Source organism: Moschus berezovskii, chromosome 12 (assembly GCF_049115385.1).
Source record: "Moschus berezovskii isolate FMDL1 chromosome 12, NW_MosBer_1.0, whole genome shotgun sequence".
Lineage (NCBI taxonomy): Eukaryota > Metazoa > Chordata > Mammalia > Artiodactyla > Moschidae > Moschus > Moschus berezovskii.
In genome coordinates, this window is record NC_142471.1 from 51,102,833 (window position 1) to 51,124,231 (window position 21,399).

Sequence of the window (21,399 nt, forward strand, 5' to 3'; positions counted from 1 at the left end):
GGAAATACAATTAGTTTGGAACTTTATGCAAGCAACCAGTTCAGGGTCCATGCATGTTACAGGATGCTCGGGGCTGGTATGCGGGGATGACCCAGAGGGAGGATAAAGGGAGGAGGGAGATGGGAGGGGGGTTCGGGAGGGGGAACTCATGTGCACCTGGGGCGAATTCATGTCAATGTATGGCAAAACCAACCAATATAATATTGTAAAATAATTAGCCTCCAATAAAAATTTAAAAAAAAGAAAGAAAGAAGGTCAGCAAACTCTAATGTGGCAGCTCTTGGATTTCAGGTCCAGGTTGTCCATTTTAATGTCTCATTCACTCTCAGGCAAATTGGGAGCTACTGCTACCATAAAGACACATCTTTTTACTGGCTTTAACAGTAACACAACTTTTAAACAAGATATGATATCTGTTAAACTGATTTTTGTTTTTAAAGCAATGCAGCTCTCAGAGAAATTTTGGAGAATATATTAATAAATCAATAAAAGTTAAAAGGAGAAAATAACAGGATCTCTATTTCACCTAATCATATACCATCTGAATTTATACATATCCATATATATCTACACACCAGTATAAGTTGGTGTGCATGCATCCTTTAAATTAAATGATTTCATGGAGAGTGAACAGACCATAATTGTGCAACTTAATGAATTTTAGCATAGTGAAAACACTTGCATAGTCACCATTCAGAGAGAGAAGCAGAAATTAACGCTCCAAGAGTCCAGCCTTACAGTCATACTATCCCTACTCTATCTTCACCAAAATGATCCCTATCCTGACTTCTATCACATTGGAGAATTTGTGCCAATCTTTGAAATTTATATACTTGGAATCATGTAGTATGTATTGTGTCTAACCTCATACACTCAACCTTATGTTTATGAAATTCGTTGATGTGACTACTAATAGTAGTTTACACATTCTTACTATGACTTGTTATTTAATTTTAGCTAAAAGCACAATATATTATATAACGGTTGGCAGGTGTTTAGTTTGCTTCCTGGCTTTGGCTCTACAACACTGTTCTGCTTATCTTTGACATTTCTTTTATTTTTCTTATTGAAAGACATTTTTATTATTGCTGTTCCTGTTCTACCCAGGGCACTGGATGAGATGATGCTCTGTCCCTCCTCCATCTATGTCCTTGCCTGCTGGCTTCTCATCCCCCCAATCCCTTCTTCATTCCTTTAAATCCTATCCTTGTCTCTGACATTTATTTAAGGAAAATTTTTATTGGAGTTTTAAATATAGAAATGTATTCAAAGATTACTGAATAACTATAAATTTTCACAAAATAAACCTATCAGTGTAGCTAGTACACAAATAAACTATTATTAATACCCAAGAATTCCTTCCTATGCATGGTAAATTTTTAATGACTGCTGGACATAATATATGAAAATGTATAGAGAGGATAAAATTATATTGCTCAAAAGAAGATTAACTATACATCTCTTAAAATAAGGACAGATCAGATAAATCCAACAAAATTTGACTTTTGGATTTTGATCTGAGTAATACCTGGTCTAGAACTTATGCAGTACTACGTACTACTCATCAGTCATATCTGACTCTTTGTGACTCCATCACCAGGCTCTTCTGTCCATGGAATGCTTTAGGCAAAAATACTGGAGTGGGTTGCCATTCACTTCTCAAGGGGTTCTTCCAGACCCAGGAATCAAATCTGGGTCTCCTGCATGTAGGTGATTCTTACCATATGAGACACGAGGCTGACTGTTTATGCATAAAGGATAGAACTTCAATTATCCCAACAGTAAAGATGGGGAATTTACCAGGATTTCTCCTCTTTTGTTGCTGTTCAGTCACTCAGTCACGTCCAACTCTTTCTGGCCCTAAAGACTGTAGCACACCAGGCTTCCCAGTTTTTCAGCATCTCCCGGAACCTGCTCAAATTCATATCCATTGAGTCAGTGATGTCATCCAACCATCTCATCCTCTATTGTCCCCTTCTCTTACTGCTACCAATTTTTTCAAGCATCAGGGTGCTTTCTAATGAATTGGCTCTTTGCATTAGGTGGCCAAAGTATTCGGCTTCAGCATAAGTCCTTCCAATGTATATTCATTTGATTTCCATTAGAATTGACTGGTTGGATCTCCTTGCAGTCCAAGGGACTCTCAAGAGTATTCTCCAATACCAGAGCTCAAAAACACCAATCCTTTTTTTTTTTAATTTATTTTATTGGAGGCAAATTACCTTACATTAATATATTGGTTGGTTTTGCCATACATTGACATGAATCCGCCCTGGGTGTACATGTGTTCCCTTTCTTGAACCCCCCTCCCACTTCCCTCTTCCCCATATCCTCCCTCCATGTCATCCCCGTGCACCAGCCCCAAGCATCCTGTATCATGCGTCGAACCTGGACTGGTCACTTATGATAATATACATGCTACAATGCCGTTCTCCCCAATCATCCCACCTTCACCCTTTCCCACAGAGTCCCGAAAACTGTTCTATCTGCAGATGAATGGATAAGAAAGCTTTGGTACATATACACAATGGAGTATTTTTCAGCCATCAAAAAGAATGCATTTGAATCAGTTTTAATGAGGTGGATGAAATTGGAGCCAATTATACAGAGTGAAGTAAGCCAGAAAGAAAAACATCAATACAGTATACTAACGCATATATATGGAATTTAGAAAGATGGTAACCTGAACCCTGTATACGAGACTGCAAAAGAGACATAGGCATATAGAACACCAATCCTTTGACACTCAGCCTTCTTTACAGTCCAAATTTCACATCCATATGAGACTACTGGAAAATAGCATTGACTACACAGACCTTTGTCAGCAAAACAATGTCTCTGCTTTTTAATATGCTGTCTAGGTTTGTCACAGCTTTACTTCCAAGGAGCAAGTGTCTTTTAATTTCATGGCTGCAGTCACCATCTGCAGTGATTTTGGGGCCCCCCAAAATGAGGTCTGTCACTGTTTCCATTGTTTCCCCATCGCCTTGCAGTGAAATGGTGGGACCGAATGCCATAATCTTCGTTTTTGAATATTGAGTTTTAAGCCAGTTTTTTCATTCTCCTCTCTTCATCAAGAGGCTTTTTGGTTCCTCTTCACTTTCTGCCATTAGTGTTGTCATCTGTAAATCTGAATATGTTGATATTTCTCCCAGCAATCTTGATTCCAGCTTGTGCTTCATCCAGTCCAACTTTTCACATGATGTACTGTGCAAATAAGTTAAATAAGCAGGGTGATAATATACAGCCTTGACATATTCCTTTCCCAATTTTGAGCCATTCCATTGTTCCATGACAGTTCTAACTGTTGCTTCTTGACCTGCATGCAGGTTTCATGGGAGGCAGGTAAGGTAGTCTGCTATTCCTATCTCTTCAAGTATTTTCCACAGATTGTTGTGATACACACAGTCAAAGCCTTTAGAGTAGTCAATGAAGCAGAAATAGATGTTCTGGAATTCTCTTGCTTTTTCTATGACCCAACGGATGTTGGAAATTTGATCTCTGGTCCCTCTGCCTTTTCTAAATCTAGGTTGAACATCTGGAAGTTCTTGGTTTACAAACTGTTGACGTCTAGCTTGGAGAGTTTTGAGTATTTCTTTGTTAGGGTGTGAAATGAGTGCAATTGTGTGGTAGTTTGCACATTTTTTTGGCATTGCCTTTCTTTGAGATTGGAATGAAAATTGACTTTTTCTAGTTTGTGACCACTGCTGGGTTTTCCAAATTTGCTGGCGTGTTGAATGCAGCACTTTAACAGCATCATCTTTTACAATTTGACATTGCTCAGCTTGAATTCCATCACCTCCACTAACCTGGTTCATAAGGATGCTTCCCAAGGCCCACTTGACTTTGCACTTCAAGATTTCTGGTTCTAGGTGAGTTATCACACCATCGTCATTATCTGGGTCTTAGTAGTTAGGAAATCCAGTTTTTTGACCCATCCGCAGTCCCATGACCACTGCAAAATTTCTTCAGATTCACTTCCTTTAAGTCATTTCTTTATGTTCAACTATCTAGACTTTCACCCCACCTCACTTAAACAAATTAGAATAATATTTTTTGTATTTTTAAAAATATATATATATATATAAATAACTCACCCATGGTAGTTTCATCCTGCTTTTTCATCCTACTTTTTATTTGCATGTTATTAAATATTTAACATCATAGCATAATGGGTTTTTCATTTTCCAGCCTAGCATCCTTGCTTTCTCTAATTTTGGTCTCAGCCTTCTGTGATCTTCCCCATCACATGACAGAGATGGGTGGAGGGCATAAACGATACTCAGGCTTTGATTAGAAAGTGCAGTTTCCAATTTGCATCATGTATGAAGATGTTCCTTGATTGTGCAAAAGTCATCAACCTAAATTATATTCTCAGGTTGCTTCAGGCCAGGGATTTCACCTGTTAACCAGGAAGCACTGGCAAGGTTGCCCACTTACCATTTCCTTAGGTTGTATAACCATAAGGTTTGTGTTTTTTGTTTTTGTTTTTTTTTTTAATTAGCAGTGTATGATACTTAAACTTTTGGTTTAGATGTGTATCTAGAAAATTACTAATGTAGTATTTTCTGGTAGTACTTTCTTACCTGAAAATGCCCATTTGATATACCATGCTATCTTATAATGTACTAGTTATATTTTTGAACAGTGAAACATGGACATGGTAAAAACTGCAGAAGTGTTACATTTCAGAGAAAAAGAGGTGCATGTGTATATAAACAAAACTTTACCATCCAATAAAATGTGAACAAGATAAAGGTAAAAGCACTTTCTGAAAGTAAGCCTCCAGGAAATGCTTGACATTTTCAAGAAGATGCTTGCCCTTTAATGTCATCATTTGTTTTCCCCATCTGACTTTTATTTATTTTTTGACGTGTTTGGATATTGCACGGTTCCTTTTTTTCCTTGTCTTTTTTTGAAAGCTAAGGAATAGGAATGGTAATGAAATGCTTTTCAGATAGACAAATGCCCAGATAACCAATTAACTGACATAAAAAAAAATAACTCCTCTAACATTTAATCACTTTTTTTTTCTTTAAGACCTCAACTGCCACAGTAAACGTGGTGGTGACTGATGTCAATGACAACGCACCAGTGTTTGATCCGTATCTGCCCAGAAATCTGTCAGTGGTAGAAGAAGAAGCCAATGCCTTTGTGGGTCAAGTACGGGTAAGTGGAGTATGTATATGTATCTTAAATGTATTATTTATAAGTGAGTAAATTTTTTACACTTTAATTTGAAAAGATATTCAACTTATACCATGTGTTAAATGATGGACATCAGAATTATTTGAAAGCAATCAGCAAAATCACTTGGGTATAAGGCAAGATGGTAATAAAGTGCATTCATCCTTGATCACTGTGCTGGATAACTTTCAAGATCTTTTTTTCTTATTAATCATATAGTGTGCATTTCTGTTTAAGTTTTTAACCTTGTTGATTTATATTTTATGACCACTGTGTAATTTAAACATTGATTTATTTGAGAGTATTATTTTCTTATTTAATATATATTTTTATTTCCTGAAATTACAAGAAAGTATTTTTAGAGAAGTATGTAATTATCCACAGGCTTCCCAGGTGGTGCTAGTAGTACCATTAAGTATAAATTTGGAATTGCATACCCAAAATACTAATGTTTAAATGTAAAGTCATTTGCTTGTGTAAACATATTTTTAGCATCTCGTGTGTACCTTATGTGTTTCCCTGGTGGATCAGTGGTAAAGAATCCACCTGCCAATACAGGAGATTCAGGTTCGATCCCTCCTCCTTGAAGATAATCTGGAGAAGGAAATGGCAACCCATTCAAGTATTCTTGTCTGGAAAATCCCATGGACAGAGGTGCCTGGGGGCTACAGTCCACAGAGTTGCAAAAGAGTCAGACACGACTTGGTGACTAAATAACAAGTGTACCTTATATTTCAGATGCATTCCTATCCAGTGTACTCAACACTCATTCCTAGACATGTTCTCTTAATTTCTAACTGGAAATATTAGCCAGTTTTTGTTACCCTTTTGATGAATAATCCTGTTTTTCTTAAATCAGAGACAATGTTTTTTTTCAGTTAGGGCATGCCTGGTCTTGAACATAGTGGTCTAGAAACCATAAGATGAAAGAAATTTTTGAAGGAACATACATATATTTTTGAGTGTTGATCTCAGATAAGGCATCTATGTGGTCTGTATACAAAGAAAGCATACACCTTCTTTCCAGATTCAGGTTTTAGGATCCTACCTCTTTCCTCTGCTGGTGCTTTGCAGTAAATTTCTACAATTCAGCTACTATTACAGTCAAACAAAAGGTCCATTTTCCAGTCCAATCTCCTCTCTGAAAAAGGAGGGTGTCTTTAAATGCTGTCATGGAGAACTTCTTATTTAGGCTTGGGCTCATCAGATTTTTTTGTTTTTTTTTTTTCTGAGAGCACTGACAGAACTTGCAACAACCGTCAACTCAATAGTCTTTGTCATTATGAGTGTCACCATATTTCTCAAATCCTGGAGAAATTGTTGAGAGGCATGTATCCCCTTACACCTTTCTACTTCACCACGAGATAGTCTTGTAATTTTTTTGTTACAATATGTCTTGATGTCAAGCGGCCAACAAGCAGTTCAACTCCAGAATCCCACAGGATACTTCTGGTATGAAAAGTTTTACTGTGGATTCTACAAGGAAAAATAAAAACAAAACCAAAAACCTAGAGACAAAGTTTCAGGTATAAATAGTTTCTTTCTGAGACCTTAAAGTAATACTAGTAGGGAAGTGAGGAAGTGGAAGTGATGCAGAGAAGAGAAGAAAGCCAATAAAGGAATTGCAGTTCAGTTCAGTTCAGTTCAGTCGCTCAGTCATGTCCGACTCTTTGCGACCCCATGAATCACAGCACGCCAGGCCGCCGTGTCCATCACCAACTCCCGGAGTTCACTCAAACTCATGTCCATCGAGTCGGTGATGCCTTCCAGCCATCTCATTCTCTGTCGTCCCCTTCTCCTCCTGCTCCCAATCCCTCCCAGCATCAGAGTCTTTTCCAGTGAGTCAACTCTTCGCATGAGGTGGCCAAAGTATTGGAGTTTCAGCTTCAGCATCAGTCCTTCCAATGAACACCCAGGATTGATCTCCTTTAGAATGGACTGGTAGGATATCCTTGCAGTCCAAGGGACTCTCAAGAGTCTTCTCCAACACCACAGATCAAAAGCATCAATTCTTCGACGCTCAGCTTTCTTCACAGTCCAACTCTCGCATCCATACATGACCACGGGAAAAACAGCCTTGACTAGATGGACCTTTGTTGGCAAAGTAATGTCTCTGCTTTTTAATATGCTGTCTAGGTTGGTCATAACTTTCTTTCCAAGGAGTAAGCATCTTTCAATTTCATGGCTGCAATCAGCATCTGCAGTGATTTTGGAGCCCCCAAAATAAAGTCTGACACTGTTTCCCCTGTTTCCCAATCTATTTCCTATGAAGTGATGGGACCAGATGCCATGATCTTAGCTTTCTGAATGTTGAGCTTTAAGCCAACTTTTTCACTCTCCTCTTTCACTTTCATCAAGAGGCTTTTGAGTTCCTCTTCACTTTCTGCCGTAAGGGTGGTGTCATCTGCATATCTGACGTTATTGATATTTCTCCCAGCAATCTTGATTCCAGCTTGTGCTTCTTCCAGCCCAGCGTTCCTCATGGTGTACTCTGCATATAAGTTAAATAAGCAGGGTGACCATATACAGCCTTGACATACTCCTTTTCCTATTTGGAACTAGTCTGTTGTTCCATGTCCAGTTCTAACTATTGCTTCAGCTGCAATTAAGAGAACTAGAGCTTATTCCGCAGGGCAAATTCTGGGAAATGACACAAAGCACATTCCCCAGAATTACTGATCCTGAGAGTGATGGGACTGGTAATTTCACACAGTAAAACCTGAGAGTTCTTGGTCAGCGATGCTGTGGATGGGGCATATTTTCTGCACTTCCTGCCTCCAAGCAACCAGTTCTCTGGAAATCTGATATAAGGCCATTCAGTGAGACTGCAGTTACTAGCAGAGGGTAGTTGATCAAAGTGAATACTTACTCTGAGGGACGTGCATGGGCCATTGACAGCTCCTGTTATACCAATCAAACAAGGTGACTAAATCTATGAGGGGCATGTGCTGAAAACAGAGAAAGAGGGTAATGTTGAAGGTGACTCTTGAAGGATGCATGCTGGTGAGAAGGAAATTGGGAGGGGTTAGGGGTTTGCTTTCGAAAGAAAGGTGACAGAATGCATAATGTCATAATTACATTAAGTAAATTGTGCCATATCATAAATGTTTTTCTATGCCACATTGCAGATGGTGCTGAGGGAACCTCTAGAGGGTCTGAGATGGGGCACCACTAGATTATTATTTTATAATGATTACTCCTGAGTAGATTGTAATAGGAGATTATAAATCCAGAAAGATGAATTAGAAGGCAAATATAATAATCCAGACATTGAAGCTTGAACTAATAGTCTAGTCATAATGAAAATTAAGTTACGGTTGTCACTCTAGGATGTCACTTTGAAGAAAACTGAAAAATGTTTAATCATGTCTAGCAAGTATTCGGAGAAGGCATTGGCAACCCACTCCAGTACTCTTGCCTGGAAAATCCCATGGGCAGAGGAGCCTGGTAGGCTGCAGCCCATGGGGTTGCACAGAGTTGGACACGACTGAAGCAACAGCAGCAGCAGCAGCAAGTATTCAGATAAAATAAACAGATATTGGAAATTTAGGAAAATTATCTATCCATTTCTTTTAATTTAATTAGCATTGGAGAGCTAAGTAAAGCCCGTAAGGGAATAACACATATGAGCCCACAGCTCATAACACATACATAGACATTAGCATGTTGATTGATTTTTAATTTTATTTTTGTCTTTTAACTTTTTTGCCACTTTTCCTATGGATTCTTTATCTTGAAAGAATTATAGCATTAATTTTTCTTTATTATCTTTTAGTTCTTAAATTTGATATGAAATGATCTCTAAAACTTTTTAGCATTAAAAATTGAAGTATAGACTTCAGTACTCACAATTTGATAAAGCAATAATTGTCCTGATTTTTAGGCAATAGCATGTTTTCATAAAGATTAAAATGAGTTTGAAAGTACAAAGGAGAAGGAAGACAACCAAAGAAGGTGCATCCAACTGAGTCAGCACAGTTCCAGAGAAGTTGTAATGTTCAAAAAATGGAATTTTGATTCTTTGTAATGGTCTCCTGTTGTTACCTAATGATAATTATATAATACATTAATTTCATTAAATGGCTCAAGTTGTTATTTTTGTTGTTGTTCAATCACTCAGTCATGTTTGACTCTTGGCATCCCCATCTACTGTAGCATACCAGACTTCCCTATTCTTCACCAACTCCAGAAGCTTGCTCAAACTAATGTCCATTGAGTCAGTGATGCCATACAGCCATCTCATCCTCTGTCATCCCCACCTCTTCCAGCCTTCAATCTTCACAGCATCAGGGTCTTTTCTAATGAGTCAGCTCTTTGCATCAGGTGATCAAAGTATTGGAGCTTCAGCTTCCGCATCAGTCCTTCTAATGAATATCCAGGATTGATGTCCTTTAGGATTGACTGGTTTGATCTCCTTGCAGTCCAAGGGACTCTCAAGAGTCCTCTCCAACACCACAGCTCAAAAGCATCAATTCTTTGGTGTTCAGACTTCTTTATGGCTTAACTCTCACATCCATACATGACTACTGGAAAAACCATAGCTTTGACTAGATGGACCTTTGTTGGCAAAGTAGTCTCTGCTTTTTAATATGGTGTCTAGGTTTGTCATAGTGTTTCTTTCAAGGAGCAAGTGTCTTTTAATTCCATTGCTGCAGTCACCATCTGCAGTGATTTTGGAGCCCAAGAAAATAAAGTCTGTCACTGTTTGCATTGTTTCCCCATCTATTTGCCACGAAGTGATGGGATCGATTGCCATGATCTTTGTTTTTTGAACATTGAGTTTTAAGCCAGCTTTTTCACTCTCCTCTTTCACTTTCATTAAGAGGTTCTTTAGTTCCTCTTCACTTTCTGCCATGAAAATGGTATCATCTGCATATCTGAGGTTATTGATATTTCTCCTGGCAATCTTGATTCCAGCTTATGCTTCAACCAGCCCAGCATTTCACATGATGTACTCTGCATAGAATTTAAATGAGCATGGTAACAAAATATAGCTTTGATATACTCATTTCACAATCTTGAACCCATCTGTTGTTACATGTCGGGTTCTAACTGTTGCTTCTTGACTTGCATACAGGTTTCGCAGGACGCAGGTAAGTGGGTCTGGTATTCCCGTCTCTTTAAGAATTTTCCACAGTCTGTTGTGATTCACAGAGTCAAAAATTTTAGCAATGTAAAGGAAGCAGAAGTAGATGCTTTACTGGAATCCTCTTGCTTTTTCTATGATCCAACAGAGGCTGGAAATTTGGTCTCTGATTCCTCTGCCTTTTCTAAATTTAGCTTTAACATCTGGAATTTCTCAGTTCACATACTGTTCAAGCCTGGTTGCGAAAATTTTGAGTATTATTTTGCTAGCTTGTGAAATGAGTTCAGTTGTTCTATAGTTTGAACATTCTTTGGCATTGCCCTGTTTTGGGATTTTAATGAAAACTGACCTTTTCTAGTCTTGTGGTCACTGCCGAGTTTTCCAAATTTGCTGGCATATTGCGTGCAGCACTTTCACAGCATCATCTTCTTGGATTTGAAATAACTCAGCTGAAATTCTATCACTTCCATTAGCTTTGTTAGCCTTCCAAAGGCCTTCCAAAGGCCCACTTGACTTCACACTTCCAGATGTCTGGCTCTGAGTGAGTCCCACCATCATGGTTGATGGTGCTGGTTTACTAACTAATTCATGTCTGACTCTTGCAACCCCATGGACTGTAGCCTGCCAGGCTCCTCAGTCCATGGGATTGCCTAGGCAAGAATAATGGTGTGGGTTGCCATTTCCTTCTCCAGGGGATCTTCCTGACCTAGGAATAGAACCCAGTGTCCTGCGTTGCAGGCAGAATATTTACCGACTGAGTTGCAAGGGAAGCCCCCATATCGTTATCTGGGTCATTAACATCTTTTTTGTGTAGTTCTGTGTACTCTTGCCACCTCTTCTTAATATCTTTCATTTCTGGTTAGGTCCATACCGTTTCTGTCCTTTATTGTGTCCATCTTTGCATGAAATATTCCCTTGGTATCTCTAATTTTCTTGAAGAGACCTCTAGTCTTTCCCATCTCTAGTTTTTCATAGAATGGGAAAATTTCTTTGCATGGTTCAGTTAGGAACCCTTTCTTATCTCTCTTTGCTATTCTTTGGAGTTCTGCATTCAGATGGGTATATCTTTTCTTTTCTGCTTTGCCTTTTGCTTCTCTCCTTTTCTCAGCTGTCTGTAAGACTTCTTCAGACAACCATTTTGCCTTTTTTGATTTCTTTTTCTTGGAGATTGCTCACCGCCTCCTATACAATATCATGAACCTACATCCATAGTTCTTCAGGCACTCTATCAGATCTAATCCCTCCTGTATAAAATTTAATTGTAACTATATTCAAAATTATTAAGACATACTAAGACCCAAAATATGTATGTTAGTTATATTCAATTTGAGTTACCAACTTTGAGTTTTTGTTCTAATATTTTGTGAGTTGCTCAGTTGAATCCTACTCTTTGTGACCCCATGAATTGTAGCCAGCCAGGCTCCTCTGTCCATGGAATTCTCCAGACAAGAACACTGGAGTGGGTAGCCATTCCCTTCTCCAGGGGAATCTTCTCAACCCAGGGATTGAACCTGGGTCTCCTACATTGCAGGTAGATTCTTTACCAACTAAGCTGCACAGTAAGATTAGACTATGTGTCTCTATGTGAAATGTCAAATGTGCCATACAGATTATTTATTCAAAGAAATGAAAAGCACCACAAAGGACTTAGGGGATTCTGTCAGGATTCATGGGAATCATCTGCATTCATGTATCATCTGCAGTAATTTAACAAATTAGTAAGACTCTAAAAAGGAAATAAATATACCATGTAGATGTGATACAAGACAGAATTGAGCTGAGGAAGCAATTTGAGAATAAGTCAATTGTCTGTCAATAACAGAAGATTTACTTAGAGGAATTCTAGAAAATCGGTTAGCACATGTTGAGTTCAGGTGAGGAAAATCAGGAAATACTAATTAAATAGCCACTGATAAAAAGACTTTACTTGTCAGGTAATGTTTTGCTTAGTACCCTTTGTAATATTTCAGTGGAGATAGAATCTAGGTATGATCTGAATCTGGACCACAAGCATGCCAGCAGGTCGTCTTCAGAGTGGGGCTGAGATATAAGAGGCCTCACACCAGCTCAGTTGATCCCAAATCCTTGGCTGGACAGATAGCCAGCAGAATATAAAAGAGAGAGAGATTATGCAACAGAGAAGAAATATTAAATATATTAAAAATATGTTTGTATGTATTTTGGAGAAAGATATGGCAATCCACTCCAGTGTTCTTGCCTGGGAAATCCCATGGCCAGAGGAGCCTGGCAGGCTACAGTCCATGGGGTTTCAGAGTCAAACAACTTAGCAACTGAACATGCATGTATGTATGCATGTATTTACTTATTGTTAAATAGTGTAAATGTGTATGTGCTTAGTCTCTCAGTCATGTCCAACTCTCTGTGACCATATAGACTGTAGCCCATCAGGCTCCTCTGTCCATGGGGATTCTCCAGGCAAAAAAACTGGAGTGGGTTGCCATGCCCTCCTCCAGGGGATCTTCCCAACACAGGGATCGAACACGGGTCTCCCACATTGCAGATGGATTCTTTACCCTCTGAGCCACCAGGGAAGCCCAAATAGGGTAAATACTTGAGGGTAAAGCTGGATCTGTGGTTGGGATTATGTCATTTTAAACAAGTTTAGTAAATTGCTTGGGCGTATTGACCATATCCTATTTATTCTTAAAATGGAAGGATCTAACATTTAAGAATCAGGCAGATGAGCTTGGTCCCATTATGAACCCTGGGTCTTAGGAAGAAGGGGATCATGATGCTTATACCTTCTGATAAACTCTAGTTTATCAAGGGGAAATGAGAGGGTATTTTCACTTAGAAATACTTGGCTGCTGTTGGTGCTTCAACACATCACTCTGTGTGCATATTCTGGGTCACTGGAGACTGAGGGGATGGCACCTGAAACAAATTTTGGAGCTCATATCAAAGATGTCTAGCCTTCGTGATAGCATCTCACTGAGTTCTTAGGGGCTAGAATTATTTTTCAGTTCTTCATGTCCATTATCACAGTAGCCCTGGGCATGCATGCTTGCACAGAGGCAGCAAAGAAGGCTTACTTGGAAACAACATTGCCTGTTAAGGTTAAAAAATATTTTCAGCATTGTATACAATACAGAGTGTGCCTCTTCCCAGCGAACTTCCAATTAATGCCTTGTAGAAATTCTTATGCTGAACTGACTTCTTTTAGCTCTAAGTAACAGAAATAGAGCTCTGAGTCAACAAAATGTTCTTCCAGCTCTAAAATAAAAGAGACTGAGTTTATTTAACCTGAAACATAAATGTATTCCTATTGTGAGTTTTGCATTCTAAATCTCAGCTGAGATGAAGTGGTAGTGATTCAGTTTTAAACCCTTAAAGCAGTTTTAAAATCATTAGTAAACTTCAGTGTTTAGAACGGTAGCAATAGTGTCATTTTTAAAAAGAAATTGATCTTTCCTTCAACTATGCAATTTAATATTTAACAAAATATATCTGAATCTCAGTGGTCTGCCTTTGATTAATGTATTTGTTGTATCTCTATGTGTTGATCTAAAAGTGAAATGAAGGTGGAGAGCTTTATGGTGGTTTATTTATTTTTTGTAGCTCAGCATGATGTTCAGCAGTGCCTAAAACTATAATACTTTTTTAAGTGGGCCACAAGTGGGGATTTTTATGGGTTCTCTTGTCAGGTCAAACTATGTAATGCAAACACTATACTCAGTAAGTAAAAAAAGAAGCCCACACAAATTGAAAACTTAATGATGTCTACTTTAATGCTGCTACCTAAAATATTTGTAGTAGAGATTTACCTACTGCTTGTGGATATTTTTGAAGCTTGGTGATTTTTCAGTTATTCAATTAGCAGTTCATAAAAAGATTAGAAAATGTTATGCATATATTTTTACAATGTTTACTTGTAATCTATCCTTTCACCAGTTTTTAGTTTACTGTCAGCTATTGTAATAGATATATTTATGCATGCATACATGTGTGTGCATATAAATATTCACAGTTGTATAATACCAGATGCATAATGAATAATATCCATCCTCAATCCCACAGTAACCTACGACCTCCTTATAGCTAAATGTCATCTTTCTCTGAATAACTTCACTGTTGCATTTGAGATGGATCTTGCATTCTCCTTCATGAGATTTCTGCTACATGTTTGCCCCTGGTTTTCGTGCTTAAGCATATCTGGTTCTTTTTGCCTTTCTTTATCTGTTTCTTCATAAACCTTTTTAAAATAAATACTGTATTAGTACCCCCCCATATCTCTATTGAGGTAACAGGTATACAAAAAGGGACAGATAATTAATGTATACAATTTGGTGAGTTTGAGTTGGGAAATATACATGTACTCTTGTGTTACCATCACCGCAATCAAGGTAATTAACATAACCATCACCTCCAAAAGAAACTTTGGGTATTGGAGGTGTCTACTCATTTGTTTTAATCCTGCACATTTTTTGGAAGGGAAATCCCACTGACATAAAAGCCCACAATTTTAATTACACTTAGATGCTGATGTCTTCCACAGCGATATCTTTAACCTCTTCTACTCCTTCAGCCTACCATGTCAAATAAACCCACCTACCTGTAAAACAAACCCACTGAGTGACCTGTTCATACCTCAGATTCAACATGTTTAAGATTGCAACCTTATTTTTAGCTTCCTCAGTAAGGTTTTCTTCTCCTGAATTCTGTGTTTCAGTTCATTATTCCAAGGCCAAATTGAGGAGACATCTCAGACTTCTTTTTCTTCCTCGCTGTCCAGATCCAGTCAATCCCCAATCTTGATAATTTTGCATTCTTCAAACAGTTCTCAGAATTTCCCCTCTCTCCCAAATAATCATAGTCAAGCTCTCATTATTTGTCATCTGACCTATTGCTACAACCTTTTAGTATGTTATCCTAACAGTAATCTTAAAAACCCTCAAAATTATCCTCAAAGTAACTGCTGAGATGTCTGTTAAGCATTCAGTTCAGTGTTAAGAAATATAGTTCAATAGTGAATGTCCATCGATGCAACAAAGAAGGCACACTTCCCATTACTTTTTATAGAGCTTCACCTCCAAGAATACTGTCCTTCATGTGATTACTGATGTATGTTCTCAGAACTCTCCCATGTCTGTTTGCCTCTGCTCATGCCCCCTGTTCTGGTTTCTTCTTTCTTCATTCTTGATTTAGATAATTCATCCTTGAAAATTCTAGCGAACAATAATCTCCTCCAGAAAAAGCTTTTTCTAAACTTTTCTATGTCCTAAATATCTCATATTCATGGTCCATCTTATTTGGTGCATAACTTTTTGGTGGTGCTTACTAAAGTATATTGAATTTTTCTACTTATTCAAATTTCTTGAAAGCAGAGACTGTGTTATATTGATCTTAGAAATTGCACTACCCAGCTCAATATTTGGCTCTTGCTGCTGCTGCTGCTAAGTCACTTCAGTCGTGTCCGACTCTGTGTGACCCCATAGACGGCAGCCCATCAGGCTCCCCCATCCCTGGGATTCTCCAGGCAAGAACACTGGAGTGGGTTGCCATTTCCTTCTCTAATGTGTGAAAGTGAAAAGGGAAAGTGAAGTCGCTCAGTCATGTCTGACTCGTAGCGACCGCATGGACTGCAGCCTACCAGGCTCCTCCGTCCATGGGATTTTCTAGGCAAGAGTACTGGAGTGGCTTGCCGTTGCCTTCCCGATTTGGCTCTTAGAAGGTGCTAAATTAAACCAGACCTAAAGGAATAAAATGAGCTGAAAGTACATTTTTTCACTGAGGATCCATGAATGTTATAGAAAGAGAAGTATGATATATGTCACAATCTAAAATACCTATTTTGTTAACCTCACATACATGCCTGCAACTAAATAAGTTGTACTGATAAATAGAGAGAAAGCATTGATCCTGGAAATCTGTTTACTTTTAGAATTTCAGCAAGTAAAATAATATGTATAGGACTGATTTAAAAAAGCAGTATTAATGCAAAGAACAATTGAAACTTATATTTAGTCAGTCAGTTCAGTCGCTCAGTAATGTCCAACTCTTTGCAACCCCATGAACCATAGAACTCCAGGCCTCCCTGTCCATCACCAACTCCTGGAGCCTACCTAAACTCATGTCCATTGAGTCAGTGATGCCATCCAACTATCTCATCCTCTATTGTCCCCTTCTCCTGCTGCCCTCAATCTTTCCCAGCATCAGGGTTTTTTTCAAATGAGTCAGCTGTTCGCATCAGGTGGATAAAGTATTGGCGTTTCAACTTCAACATGTCTTTCCAATGAACAATCAGGACTGATCTCCTTTAGGATGGACTGATTGGAACTTCTTGCAGTCCAAGGGCCTCTCAAGAGTCTTCTCAAACACCACAGTTCAAAAGCATCAATTCTTCTGCACTCAGCTTTCTTTATAGTCCAACTCTCACATCCATACATGACTACTGGAAAAGCCATAGCCTTGAGTTGACAGACCTCTGTAGAGAAAGTAATGGCTTTGCTTTTTAATATGCTGTCTAGGTTGGTCATAAGTTTTCTTCCAAGGAGTAAGTGTCTTTTAATTTCATGGCTGCAATCACTATCGCAGTGATTTTGGAGTTAAAAAAAAAAAAGTCAGTCATGGTTTCCACTGTTTCCCCATATATTTGCCATGAAGTAATGGTACTGGATGCGATGATCTTAGATTTCTGAAAGTTGAGATTTAAGCTAACTTTTTCCACTCTCCTCTTTCACTTTCATCAAGAGGCTCTTTAGTTCTTTTTCACTTTCTGCCATAAGGGTGGTATCGTCTGCATAGCTGAAGTTATTGATATTTCTCCTGGTCAACTTGATTCCAGCTTGTGCTTCGTCCAGCCCTCATGATGTACTCTGCATGTAAGTTAAATAAGCAGGGTGACAGTATACAGCCTTGACATACTCCTTTTGCTATTTGGAACCAGTCTGTTGTTCCATGTCCAGTTCTAACTGTTGCTTCCTGACCTGCATATAGGTTTCTCAAGAGGCAGGTCAGGTGGTCTGGTATTCCCATCTCTTTCAGAATTTTCCACACTGTTTTGTGATCCACACAGTCAAAGGCTTTGGCATAGTCAATAAAGCAGAAATAGATGTTTTTCTGGAACTCTCTTGCTTTTTCAATGATCCAGCGGATGTTGGCAATTTGATCTCTGGTTTCTCTGCCTTTTCTAAAACCAGCTTGAACATCTGGAAGTTTACGGTTCATGTATTGCTGAAGCCTGACTTGGAGAATTTTGAGCATGACTTTACTAGCATGTGAGATGAGTGCAATTGTGTGGTAGTTTGAGCATTCTTTGGCATTGCCTTTCTTTGGGATTGGAATGAACACTGATGTTTTCCAGTCCTGTGGCCACTTCTGAGTTTTCCAAATTTGCTGACAAATTGAGTGCAACATTTTCACAGCATCATCTTTTAGGATTTGAAGTAGCTCAACTGGAATTCTATCACCTCCACTAGCTTTGTTCATAGGGATGCTTCCTAAGGCCCACTTGACTTCACATCCAGGATGTCTGGCTCTAGGTGAGTGATCACACCGTCAGGATTATCTGGGTTGTGAAGATCTTTTTTGTACATTACTTCTGTGTATTTTTGCCACCTCGTCTTAACATCTTCTGCTTCTGTTAGGTCCATACCATTTCTGTCCTTTATTGAGCCCATCTTTGCATGAAATTTTCCCTTGTTATCTCTAATTTTCTTGAAGAGATCTCTAGTCTTTCCCATTCTATTAATTTCCTCTATTTCTTTGCAGTGATCACCGAGGGAGACTTTCTTATCTCTCCTTGCTATTCTTTGGAACTCTGCATTCAAATGGGCATATCTTTCCTTTTCTCCTTTGCTTTTCACAACCAATTTAAGGCCTCCTCAGACAGAAATTTTGCTTTTTTGCACTTCTTTTTCTTGGGGATGGTCTTGACACTGTCTCCTGTACAATGTCACAAACCTCTGTGTATAGTTCATCAGGCACTCTGTCTATCAGATCTAGTCCCTTAAATCTACTTCTCACTCCACTATATAATCATAAGGAATTTTATTTAGGTCATATCTGAATGGTCTAGTGGTTTTTTCCACTTTCTTCAATTTCAGTCTGAATTTGGCAATAGGTGTTCATGATCTGAGTCACAGTCAGCTCCCGGTCTTGTATTTGCTGACTGTATAGAGCTTCTCTATTTTTGGCTGCAAAGAATATAATCAATCTGATTTCCTTGTTGACCATCTGGTGATGTCCATGTGTAAAGTCTTCTCTTGTGTTGTTGGAAGAGGGTATTTGCTATGACCAGTGCATTCTCTTGCCAAAACTCTACTAGCCTTTGACCTGCTTCATTCTCTACTCCAAGGCCAAATTTGCCTATTACTCCAGGTGTTTCTTGATTTCCTTCTTTTGCATCCCAGTCCCCTATAATGAAAAGAACATCTTTTTTGGGTGTTAGTTCTAAAAGGTCTTTTAGGTCTTCATAGAACCATTCAATTTCAGCTTCTTTAGCATTACTGGTCAGGGCATAGACTTGTATTACCATGATGTTGAATGGTTTGCTTTGGAAACGAACAGAGATAATCCTGTCGTTTTTGAGATTGCATCCAAGTATTGCATTTCGGACTCTTTTGTTGACTATGAGGGCTACTCCAGTTCTTCTAAGGGATTCCTGCCAACAGTAGTAGATATAATGGTTATCTGAGTTAAATTCACGCATTCCAGTCCATTTTAGTTCACTGATTCCTAGAATGTCTACGTTCACTCTTGCCATCTCCTGTTTGACCACTTCAAATTTGCCTTGATTCATGGATCTAACATTCCAGTTTCCTATTCAATATTGCTCTTTACAGCATCGGAGCTTGCCTCTATCACCAGTCATATCTACAACTGGGTATTGTTTCTGCTTTGGCTCCATCCCTTCATTCTTTCTGGAGTTATTTCTCCAATGATCTCCAGTAGCATATTGGGTACCTACCAACCTGGGGAGTTCATCTTTCAGTGTCCTATCTTTTGGCCTTTTCATACTGTTCATGGGGTTCTCATCAAGAATAATGGAGTGGTTTGCCGTGGACCACAGTCTGTCAGACCTCTCCACCATGACCCATCTGTCTTGGGTGGCCCCACACATCATGGCCTAGTTTTATTGAGTTAGACAAGCTGTGGTCCATGTGATCAGATTAGCTAGTTATCTGTGATTGTGGTTTCAGTCTGCCTGCCTCTGATGTCCTCTCTCAGCGCCTCTTGTCTTACTTGGGTTTCTCTTACTTTGACGTGGGGTATCTCTTCATGGCTGCTCCAGCAAAGCGCAAACACTGCTCCTTACCTTGGATGTAGTGGCAGCTGAGGAGTTACCCCACTTCCAAGGTTAGGGGCAGCTGCCGAGGGGAGCTACCCCATGACCAAGGTCAGAGGTGGTGGCCAAGAGAAGCTACCCCACTTCCAATGTCCAAGGTAAGAAAACTTATATTTAGAAAAAGACAAAGTATTTATCACCTGTGAGATCAGGAAATGATAATGAGGGACATTTCCAGGTTTAAGATTACAAGGAGGAAAACTAACAGACACATACCCAGCTAGTTGGGTCATATATTTAGAGCTGTGTTTTTCACTCACCCATTTTAAATATATACCTATTTAAACTATTTAATATTTTCCTAAGAAGAAATCCCAACTATTTTTTGCTTCACAAACCCTTGCTCTATTCATCTTGCTTTGCCTTTTAATGCTGCATTACTTATTTATGAGATCCAACTTTATACAAGTTGCACTTATGTTTTATAGACTGATGAGAATTCATGGCCTATTCACTTTAGTTGGATTTAGTTATGCTTCTCTACAAATGTTACAGCTCACTACAATTACTTGCACTGACTTTACTGCTTCACTGAGGAAGAAGCTTGGCAATCAGGTTTTGGTTTCACAAGAAGGATTGCAAATGTTTCTGAAGCCTTTTATTAAGACCACATTATGTCCTTTAAACTTTAAGAAAAAAATCTGTAATATATAGACAGGGATTAAATGTGAATGCAAAATTTAATAAATTATTATAGAGTAAATGTAAGTATAACCCCAGCATATAAAGTATCATCAGGAAAGCCCCCTGTCTGCTTCTTCCTAGCCCTAATCACTTTCCTCCACCTGCAATGAACCCCTCTGACAGTTTCTTACTTTCTATTGCAGATTTAGCAACTAAATAAGCATCCAAGTAAGATTACTTTTGTCTCTTTTTAATGTTATAAACAGAATGCATGTTATAGTATCTACCTTCTTTCATTCACCTTTGTCCTTTTGAAGATTCAACCACATTTCGGCCTATTTATTCATATACTTTATTTTCTTTCTGTGTGTCTGTGCCACATTTGTTTTTACATTCTACTATTGAAGAATGAGTGTTTTCTAGTTTAAGGCTATTATAATCAATCCTGCTGTGATTTTTTAATATATATATGTGATTTCTCCTAGTACACAAAGAATGTGTCTGAGTTTCTATATGAGGGAAATTGCTAATTTTATTGAAAATGTGAAAGTATCAAATCTAGATACCTGTTACCATTCATTGTAGATAAAAAGTAAGCATAGGCCAGTAAAATAAAATTACTGCAAAATTGGTTACTTATGAATTGCTTCAGTTTTCATTTAATTAAGCTCTTCATTAAACTCTGTGGTACAAAACAATTTCTAGATACAGTACTTTTTTGTTTTAGCAGTGAAAACTTTAATGCTGATAGGAGAAACAGAGGAGGTAGTGGTAGAGAAATCAAGGTAAAATAGAAATGCAGAAAGGTAAGAAAGTGTCAATGAGCAGTTACTATTTTGTCCCTTCAAATAAGGAATTTTTTATTAATTCAAAAAAAGTAAGAAAAGCTATCTCCTCCCGCCTCAAAACTGGATTATTGACATACTTTCCTTTAATTAATGGGACATACATTTCAGTAGAAATATTTATGCCTAAAAAATGTTGTATTCAACTTTTGGTCTCACTAAAAATTGCAGGTAGTTGGTCCTGAAGAGACTAAATGTCAATATTAGTGCATTGAAATTGTGTCATTCCCAGGAAGAACTAATGAATTAACAGAGCTCAACAAAGTTTCATCAGTTATGTAAATATTGTTGGCTTTTGTAAGCAAGTTTTCCTTTATGATTTTTCTGTTTGATTGTCACTCAACTGGAAA

The 21,399-nt window shown here is 38.3% G+C and overlaps 1 protein-coding gene across 16 annotated transcripts in view; it reads left to right on the forward strand.

Annotated features, from left to right (window-relative positions):
* The window catches only part of PCDH15 (protocadherin related 15), an 870,688-nt gene that overhangs the window by 577,034 nt on the left and 272,255 nt on the right, over positions 1-21,399 (forward strand). For all 16 annotated transcript variants that reach the window (XM_088842500.1, XM_088842496.1, XM_088842498.1 and 13 more), the window contains one exon: positions 5,041-5,173. In XM_088842500.1, the coding sequence (XP_088698626.1) occupies positions 5,041-5,173 (133 nt within the window). The remainder of the gene's footprint in view (positions 1-5,040; positions 5,174-21,399) is intronic.